General features: G+C 38.9%; 2 protein-coding genes across 2 annotated transcripts; both read left to right on the top strand.

The window, feature by feature from the left end:
* The first annotated feature begins 3,118 nt into the window (after positions 1-3,118).
* LOC144637628 (dynein light chain Tctex-type 5-like) lies at positions 3,119-3,544 on the top strand. Its single transcript, XM_078496686.1, has one exon. It carries the CDS (start codon positions 3,119-3,121, stop codon positions 3,542-3,544), a length of 426 nt encoding a protein of 141 aa, XP_078352812.1.
* Positions 3,545-7,490: 3,946 nt separating this feature from the next.
* LOC144638538 (dynein light chain Tctex-type 5-like) lies at positions 7,491-8,177 on the top strand. Its single transcript, XM_078497730.1, has one exon. The coding sequence runs from the start codon at positions 7,491-7,493 to the stop codon at positions 8,175-8,177; it is 687 nt and encodes a 228-aa protein (XP_078353856.1).
* The last annotated feature ends 2,192 nt before the right edge of the window (positions 8,178-10,369 follow it).

Below are 10,369 nucleotides of genomic sequence, written 5' to 3'. Positions count from 1 at the left end.
TTTTCATCGATTTTATCGATTATTATCGGGCAGCATTTGTAAGGCGATACGTTACGCATCCTTAGTCCAGTCGAAGTTCTGCGAGTCAAACAAAGCACGAAATGAACGTGCTAATAATAGAGGCTATTGTGAAGGGCTACCACGAGTGCCCATTTTCAGTAAAGACAGGCGGGTCTTTATCCCTTGAGAAAAAAATTGGCGACAGAGGGGAGGCATTTCGAGTTGATTAAGACTCAATTGCCAATGCGTAGCGCAAACGTATCTGAGAACATTATTAAACGATTGCAACTGACAATCGATATAATCGATGAAAATCGATACTCACAACACTTTGGGTCATCGATTTTCATCGATTTCCGATATCAATCGATTAATTGCTATCGATTATCGAATTTCATCGATTGGATACGCCGGGCATAACCACAGACTGACTTCTTTGTCGAATTGTTGAATATGAAGCCATTTCTTCTCATCACGCTAAATGGAGGGCTTTTAAAATGCTAGCCATAAAAATATAGTCGATCATTCAATGCAATAAAATGAATACACCGCATCTTCACCTCTTAAGACTCGCCAATCGCGCTTACTGCAAGATTTATCTTAACGAATTACACGAATTTCTAGTCTCTACTATTATGTACGCAAATGCGGACCTACGCGGCCCGGTGGAAGACTCGGCCCCAGAGTTCCTCTTTTGATAGGCTGCTAGAGTTGGTGCGATCTGGAAAGTTACATTATGTACATGAGAGGAAAAACGAGGAGGCAATGAAAGTGTAATCTGCTGACAACGGGAACGATTTCGCGGGGGTTGCGCACGAGTGCTTTCTTTTTGCTACTTAACGCGCGCGAAAATCTCGTCAGCTACGTGCGCTGACGAGACGGGAGCCTTTTGGAACTGCAAAAAAATGTATTAAACACGGAAGAGCATTAAAGATCGAATTGGAGCTGGGAGTGTTGGTTTTTGTGGAGTGAGGAAACCCGGAGAAAAATCCTCGCTGCAAGGACGACAACCTAAAACAAACGCAACCCACATATGACGCCGGGTGCAGGATTCGAACCCGCCCACATTGGTGGGAGGCGAGCGCTCTCAACACTGCGCCATCTCTGCACCCCTCAACCGTGACAGTCTTAAACCTCGTTACTCCTCCTAGTTTCTTATTTTTTGTCCAACATTATCAACTTGCCAATCGTCAGGCCAGCATCATTACATTGGTGTTGTAAAATCGATTTTCCATTAGATGGACACTTTTGTGAGACATTTCACGTCCTTTGCTAGTGAGTTAAAAAGAACGTTGATTTTACGACAGAATTAAAAACATTTTAACTAGCAGTTTATTAGTAGTTTATTATTCGTAAGAAAAAGGAAGCACATGAAATTTAATAATAAAATTAAACTAGTAAAATAAGGGCTGAAGACACGTTTTAAAATCTAAATTAAAGAAAGAGAGAAAACAAAACAATAAACCCTCGCTAAAGTAGAGTTTAAGCTAACTAAACTCAGTTAAAAATTGCAAGTTAAAATAAAAAAAAAAAAACAGTTTCACTTTTCTAGCCAAAACAAGATGCGTAAAACTAAAAAAAAAAATAAAGACAGCTTTTTGGATTCTTCTTTGATTGACTGTCATTTGACGGAAAAGTTCTCAACGAAACAAGAATTGAAAACGATAATTTTCAGAGCCTTTTCATCTTTTCTTTTTCAACTGAATATGTTAATGTTATTCCTCCCGTTAATTTCTCTCGGCGATAAAATAATTGAGCCTGCTTTGTTTGTCAGTAAGAAAAGCATTTGTTGTAATTTCCTACGCTAACGAGAAAATGCTTTACGAGTAGTGTTGGTCGCTAACCGACGGCTTAATTGGTGCCGCTAGCTGATTAGTGACATTGTCTTTAACATTAAAATGTTGCTTTTAAATGGCTCCATTTCGAGAGAAAAAAAAGAAATCAAATCAAAAAAACCGCAGGCTTTTTTGGGGAAAGAAATATTTATAATATTATTTAACTCTTTTTTCCCTTCGCACTGAAATATGTTTTCTATTTCACAGGAGAAAATGAAATGTTAATTTTGCGAGGTTAAAAAACAACAACAAAAATTGGAAGGTTCATCAAAGTTCTTGTGATTACTAATGAGTCTGTTTTCGGCGGGTGATAATTCCTAGCGAACTAAAGAACATTTCGCACCCTTAATTAACGTTTATTCTTTAACATGTTGAAAACACCACGTACATTTCCAGTAATTGCAACGTGTTTGCTTAAGGAATTCATTTCCTAAAACATTCAAAATGTTGCACGTTTACTGAGAACAACGTATCTTCTACACTGACGTAATTAAGGCGTTCGGGAAAACAAAGCGAAGCCAACATAATTCCCTGATCATTAAGCTCTATTTTGTTGTGATGAATTGGTTTAGAAATATGAAAGAAAGCGGTTAATGAAGGCTTCCGAGAGTAACAAAGGCTATTCACAGTTTCATTTACTGCGGAAAGATTATTTTTTCCTTTACTGATGAGCGGATTTGCGCCGGATTTATCTTTTATGGCCCGTTTTCCGCTAATTTTACTTTGACTAACAAGAAATCTTCCATTTTCTACCACGAAGCCAGCCATAGAATGATTTTTGAAGCTCAATATAGATTTTTTTCGAGCGATTTTTGTCTTTTCGCATTGGAGTCAAAGCTTTCTCATTCAGTGTAGCCTCATTTGATAAACAGTGGGGTTATTGATTAGAAGGAAAATAGGAGTTACGGCCAAAAGAGTTCGCATAATTACTTCATCAAGTCTAAAAGAGTTGAAAGGTAATTGTTCAGCGAGTGAGGTCGCAATCAAACATCATTGTTACCCTTCACTCGGACAGGAAGCAACTGTGAGAAAATTGATCTCGTCCCAGAGAAAACCGACGAACAGCGAGCTCAGTTTTAAACTGAACTATCGCTTTTTTGTCTTCTTTAATCACTGAGAACACAAGTGTTGCAGTTGGACTTGTTTGTCAGACTGTATGTTTCCGTTATTGGCTTCAAGCTAATTACGTCGTATTCAACTCAACGGGAAGCTCTCATCTCGCTAACAAATTGCTTGTTTTGAGACTTTTCACAGAGAACTGTTCAGCGAGCGCACGACACGAAATGATGAGAAAACGCACTTATGAAAACTCGGCCATTACATCTCGGGCTCCGCTCAGTGGCTTCATGAAAGACGACTTGCTTATCCTTCAACCGGCTTGTAAACTTCAAGATCTTCAAATACAAGACACAATTGAAGAAGTACTCAGAACAAACTTGCAAGGAGTTTGTTTCACGTCATGGGATAGCGACGCAAGATGCGACGCACTGAGCCAGATAATCAGGCAAAAACTACGAAGCTTTCAACATCAGTTCGCCGATTTTACTGTGGTTGTTTTGATAGGACAGGCGAACGATACAGGGATCGAGAAAGCTTCACACAAGGTATGGAAACCTGAATATGACAGCTTCGCTTCCGCTTGGTACAAAAACGACTCCTTATTTGCCGTGGGGACTGTGTTCGCTACATATGCCACAAGAAACTTTTGAGCCTTGATGTCTGAGTCAGTACGCCCAGAGTTTATAACTTCATACAGGATCGAAATACATGAAACGATCTAAATATCGACAACAAGCGACTGTTTTAAAAAGTAAAATCTAATAATATACCTAAAAAGATTATCTAAACAAATTCAGTACTGTAAGAAACAGCACGAGGCAGAACTCTGGTTCTAAGCTAGGAGATTTTAATCGGCATTTGCCGGCCTTTCGCAAAATGCTAAATATGTTGTGCCTTAATTACAAAACTTGATTGCGTTAGCTCTTGGGCTTTGTTTGCGCAAAACATTTCTATAAAGTAATAAATTGTACGTATTTGCCTAACAAAACAGCAACTAATACGTTCAGAGCATATTTACTGTTTATAATTCAAATATCAATTGTACATGACAGCTGCCGATCATTTCCCTTGATGTATTAGTTAAAAAAAGATCGATTATTTTGAACTGTAAGTATATGTCCTAGCTTAACTGTAATCCATGGCTTGTCTTTTTAATCGATGTCGCTTTCTCTTGTAAATAGGTAGTAGAAAAGATTATTTATTGCTTTAATAAATCGAGTAAACCTCATTAAGTCATGTCTTATGTACAAAGATCTAATTAAATTCAAGGAAAAAAAAAACAATTCTACTAATAGTTTATCGTTATCTCTATCTTAATTTTCTAAACACTCAATGTTTTTTTTTATTTATAAGTTGAGACCATAAAATATTTCTGTCAAAAAGTACCGCATCACATAATGCAAGGTGTTTTTTCGCTTAAAGTCTGTATCAGGAAAAATTTCGACGATGCTAAGCAAAATTTTTTTCCTATCATTTTGGTGACGTCATGGGGACATTGAAACGGACAACTCTGTTTTAACTTTTTTACGGTTAGCAAGCCTAAACGCCTTTCAGTCACTTGTATATAGCCCTCCTTATAGTAAAGCACTATCAGTCTACCCGAGAATTTTGGTTTGTGGGTTTGGGGGTACACATTGGGAAGCGAGGGAGGTAAAAAGTACCCCCTTTTCTCTATCTTAAAAAGAATTTAAGCTATAGCAATAAAATCAATAAAACTCGGATGTTGAAATGGCCAAGAAGCTCTTTTCCTATGCGGCGCATTTTTGGTTGTGTTCGGAGGAGAAGCAGTCTATAACTACATTCGCACCGAACTAATCACGAGTAATTAGGCCAAGCAAAAAAAGAAATACAACTGTCTTTCGACCCCGCCCGTATCATTTTTGGGGCCGCCCCTCTTTTTATTATTTGTTATTGGAAAAGTTCGAACGAACAAAAACGCAACGGGCGTTACTATACTTTCACTTTGCACCTAGTTGAAAATTCTGTAAGACATGGCTTTTGTCTGCGTTTTAATAAGAAATCAGGCCAAAATTTTAAAGCCTTGGTATACTAGGTTTGTACTGGATAGGTCAATTACCTTGCAGGATTTATTTTGCAAGTTCGCTTCTGGAGAATTTAAATATGGAGGGAAAAAAACATCGATATTCGAACAACACAGGTGAGGAATGCAACAAAATAATCTATAACAAAAAAATGCGCCCGCCCGCTCTCTTTTTTATAGAAATCCAAACGAGAAACATTTGTTTTTTTTTTACTTGACTTTATATAAGCATAAACGAGGTGAAAATTACGATTCAACTGATACCTTAATCAAGACACTTATCATACCCTATGATACCCTAGATAAAAGTTGATTAAAGTCCTTAACTTTATTATCGTTGATAATAAAGAGGAGAGGAGAGAATCCCATATAAAAGGGATGCCCGTCGTCTCGCTAAAAGGGGTGTAAATAACAGAATCTGGTCTCACATAGGTCAGTTGTTCAGGACATAATTCATGGATATATTTTTAGCCGTCGAGATCTCGTTTGTGGTTGCACGTGAAAAAATAAAAAAAAAAAAACGCATTCATACCGTGTTGGCTTTCTGGAGCGATCAGGCTAGGCATGAAAACTGTTATCTTTTTTATAGGGGCCAAAAAGAGAAAGCTTGAGCCACGCCCAAATGGGTTTCTTTTAAATTAATTAAAAGTTTTTGACGAGCATCCCCGTCCCTTTCAGATGGGATAGCGTAACCCCCCCCCCCTAACAGGGCCTCAGATGGGTGTCCCCCCTTCCCCAATACTCATGCATGTGGCTATTTGCATTGGTCCTTTAGAGCTGAGTGCCATCTGCAAGAACTACGTGATGACCAAAGAGAAAAAATTGTCTTATATCTTTTTATGCCGTGCACCCAATCCTACTAAACCTACTAATTACAAGGTTTTTGACGATGTTCCGACGATTTCCAACCATTTTCGAAATGTTGTCCGAAGGTCAGACGAATGTTTCCGAACATTTTCAGAAGATTGCCGAGAATGATCCGAAGATGTTTCGACTTAATGTCGATAAACTTTGGCTCATTCACCACTGAAACATGGCAAACTTGTCAGCACGTGATTGGTGATATCAAACACACGTAAAAAATTATCGTAATTTTACACACTCTGAGATACTGTTTTTTTCGGTGGTCAAAATCCCAATAAACATCCGCAGTTTATATAATAAAAAGTTTTATATCACTGACTTTGGAGATAGTTTCTGGCGAGATCATGGTTCGCTCAGAACAGTGAAAATACGGTTAAAAGAGCAATGTCGCGGTATTGCGGTTAGTCATTTCCGTGATAACTTTCAAATGAAAAGAAACCTCAAAATACTGATAGTTTTCTAACATAGAAAAACAACGAAGGAGAATTAAAAACGCGCAAAATAAATAACTAAGGATAGTTTTGCTGACGAAGATTACGACGGATATGTTCTACAATTGGTATAGGATTTATGGAGCCGAAACCAATTGTAGAATTGAACGCATTGTAGGCATCCAACTGATGAACGCCATTACGTTCATGGTCGCCGGTCCCCTTAGAATTGCATGCGCATACAATGGCCGTTTTCACACTAGAAGACGTTCGTCTAGTGTGATCTAGTGTGAATTTAAGACGGCTTTAAGACGACTTGTCCGTTAGACGACCAAGTCGTGTTTGAAAAATCGTCTTCCCAACGGCCAAATCGACGGACAAATTCAGACGACTTGTTCGTCCAAAATCGTGTCCGTCTCGTTTTCACACTAAGAATTAAAAACGCGCAAAATAAATAACTAAGGATAGTTTAACTAAGGATAATAACTAAGGATATGCAAACGACCAATGCAAGTTATTCTGGACTCTCTCTTCTCGCGCCCGAGTTCAACCCCTATTAAAATAAAGGGCGCGCGGAAGAGAGAGTTCAGGGACTGGACTAGGGTAAGATGTTTAAACGGACAAAAGTCTGCATTCAATTGTGGTTTACAAGTAGCCCCTCATTTTTTCCTACTGGGGTTGCAACTACACCTAACCGTAGCGGGACCGTGTGTCGGGTTTTCGTGTATGTGGTCAGTTCATTAGCATTTTTAATAGAGCAAAACATAAATCGACTTCGAAATAGAGATGTAAGTGGAATCTTAAGAAAACCTCTCGATCAATGTCAACTGAATTAAAATTACTACGCCTTCATATAACATCACTGCTTAATTGGATTGGGACATCTATCAGCCCCAATTGATTTGCGCGCACCGGGAAAACGCGCACTACTTTGGCATCATTCAAGGCTTTGATGTGTTTTTAGTATCGAAAACATCAGTCAATTATTCTCGAACTCTAATAGTAAACAACATAACAGTCTCTTCGTTGTTTTATCGTTAATTTACATGCAAGCTTTTTAAAGTATTTACATTATATAATGGACACCTTTTCTGTAGCTTTCTCAAGGGATCTAATTAAGGGCACTTTAGATTTCAAAAGAAGCTGTTTATGAAACTCATCTTAAAGAATAAACCAAACAAATTAGGAGTAATATTCAAACATCAAAGTTTGCCAGAAACACACTATGGTTTTGATTCCTCCGACCGGAGTTGTTTTGTAATGGAACCCACAAGAAGGAGCTCACTGCAATCGAAAAGTCCCCAAAAGAAAACAACTTTCTTTTTAACCTCGCAAGAAAAAGGAGAGAAAGCACCTAGCAACGAATTAAAGCAAGCGGGCGAACAGGACAAAGTTAAAACGAAATTTGCTTCAGTTGCTAAAACAGTTTTGCTTGCAAACCGTGCTTTTCCGCCAGCTACACGTAAAGCAAGCCGTGGAAATTCATTGATCCCAAACCAATCAGAAGTTTTATCTGGAAAGTTTGCAAGTTCTACCACAACAGCGTCATCCGTCGACGACAACTCATCTGTGTACGCCATGGAAAAACTAATGATCGAGAACACATACAAATTGCAACCAGACGAATTCTTCTTGACTGGAAAAGCACGTGCGATCATTCGAGACGTGTTAGAGGCGCACTTGACAGCCAAGTCGTACATTGCTGAAGAAAGCAAGAGATTGTCAGTTGAAATAAGCGATGAGATTAAAAGAAAAGTGAAAGCAGAAGCGCCCGTGGAGAGGTATAAGTTAGTTTGTGTGGTGTGGATTGGTCAGCAGCTCGGTCAAGGTGTACATATCTCGAGTAGATGTTTATGGAATGCTAACTTCGATAACTTTGCACAAGAGACCTTTAGAAATGATCAACTTTTTGCACAAGCCTCTGTTTACGCTGTTTTTGTGGAATAAAATTGACATTTTTATATTTTCAGCTTCTAAGTCGCTAAACTGGCAAATATAACCAAAGTAAAACTGTGTAGTTGTGCTAACTGTGTGATTGCGTGATGAGTTTCACAGGCTCCAAAGATGGGTATTTTATGAGAGGGCAGAAATTAAAGTCCCCCCTGCTACTCTCAAAAAAGTATGTGATTTACACTATGGCAGGGTCGTAACCAGGTATATGGGATCAGGGATCACAGCCTTGAGATCGGGATCACAGCCTCGGGATCGGGATCATGGACCCGGGATCCCGGGTCACAAGTCATGGGATCCGGATCGGCCAATCAGATGGGATCAGAATGGAATCAGGGATCAAATGTTGCCACATTTTGGGGATCAGGAATCAAAATTTAGAGCTAAAATTTGGGATCAGCAATAAAAAATATACCTGGTTACGACCCTGCTATGGTAATGAATAAAACTTGTTTCATATGCAAACTTGCAAAGGCTTCTGTTTAAAGGAGGGTCTTTAAAGGGGGTCTACGGCCTATCAATTATGACGTCACATCATTAGGTTTAATTATTGCTTGAACCCAGCTCCCCTTTTTTCTTCCCAGGAAAATAGGATATAAAGTGGAGTAAAAGACTAGACGATTTGCTGCACAAATTAGCGATAACTAAGTCGCCGACTAGCTGGAGCCAGAAAGGCGAAACTGATAATAAATACATCTCCCAAAAAATGCTTAATAATGACCGTGAAAAGATATTTGCATGAGAGGCACTTTAGATATGCAATTGATTTGATCAATTTTGCCTACACTATCCAGAAAAACACACAACAGTGTAGATACAGGGGCATATATAGGTCAGCAAGGACCTCAAAACCAGTTTATTGCTAACCTGCCATCAACTTATCAGAATACGCTTAATAACAATACTCTCCATCACAAAAGATCGAAGTTCCTCACAGAAACTGTGTACGACACCGCCGGATACGAAAACTCAAAACTACTTTGTGGAAGAAGGGAACGTATACCCCCAACCTGCTGAAATCAGCTGCGGTGTCGCCAACTATATATGAGGGCAGGGGAACATGAAATCTAGAAAGTTGTGAAATTACAAAATATTATACAAAAATTTCCAAAATAAAATTTTGGTGCTCGAGTAAAGTGCTAGCCTGCGAACAAAGACGTGTTTCTGGTCGTCGCTTCTCTAGATCTTCGGCGGAGAGAAACGACAGTCGGAAATACGACTGCGTTCGCAGACATAGAGAATATTACATGGTTGCGCGGAGATATGAAATTTATCTTCGAGTGTTCAAATCGATATCTCACGAGTGAGCACAGCGAACGAGTGGGATATCGATTTGAACACGAGATTTTCCGAAGATTGCCGACCATTTTCCGAAGATTTCCGAAGATTTGCAAAATGTTGTCCGAAGGTCGTACGAATGTTTCTGAACATTTTCCGAACATTTCCGAAAATTTCCGAAGATTTCAGAAGATTGCCGAGGAAGATCCGAAGATGTTTCGACTTAATATCGATTTACTTTGGCTCATTCAGCATTGAAACAGGGCAAACTTGTCAGAAAATGTTTCGAAATCGATATCTTCACATGTGAAAATAACAAGTTATTTTCACGTGTGAAGGTATGATTTTAACGCGCGAAAGATTTCCTGGTATTTCACTGATGTTAATACCGTTTAATAAAAATCTGTAACAAACAGCCATACATATCTAATTACGTTACCCACAATCCCTCCTACATGGACGGATGGACCCAGTCCTCTGTTGCGTGCTGGCAAAATAGCTATTTCTGCATGTTCCTCGATGCCACACTGTCAGAAATGCCATAATATATTTGTGTTTCCAAAACGCTAAATCGCCAAAACAAATGCGATTTTAGCGCACTTGATGACAAAGTTTTCTTTTTCTACTAATGACATTGTCTTGATATATCTCGAAATTCTCAGAACTGACGTTACAAGAGATGTATGGTAACCAGGAAAGAGAACTTGATTTTCGTAAGGGGTTTTGGGTGAGCTTATAACCGGGGGGTGGGGGGGGGGGGATTATATCTGGGGGGGCTTATAAGCAGAATAAAAAAAAAAACGTTGCGATACGAGCCACGGCAATGTTGATAGAAATACGTTTTTAAGTTAAAAGTCATAAAAAAGCAACATTTAGCCCTGTTCAGTACTGTCATCCAGCAGAGGGGATAG

This window comes from Oculina patagonica, chromosome 14, assembly GCF_052425735.1.
Source record: "Oculina patagonica isolate OP01 chromosome 14, crgOcupat, whole genome shotgun sequence".
Lineage (NCBI taxonomy): Eukaryota > Metazoa > Cnidaria > Anthozoa > Scleractinia > Oculinidae > Oculina > Oculina patagonica.
The sequence above is the reverse complement of the archived record's forward strand: the minus strand, read 5'-3'. Positions and strand labels throughout refer to the sequence as shown.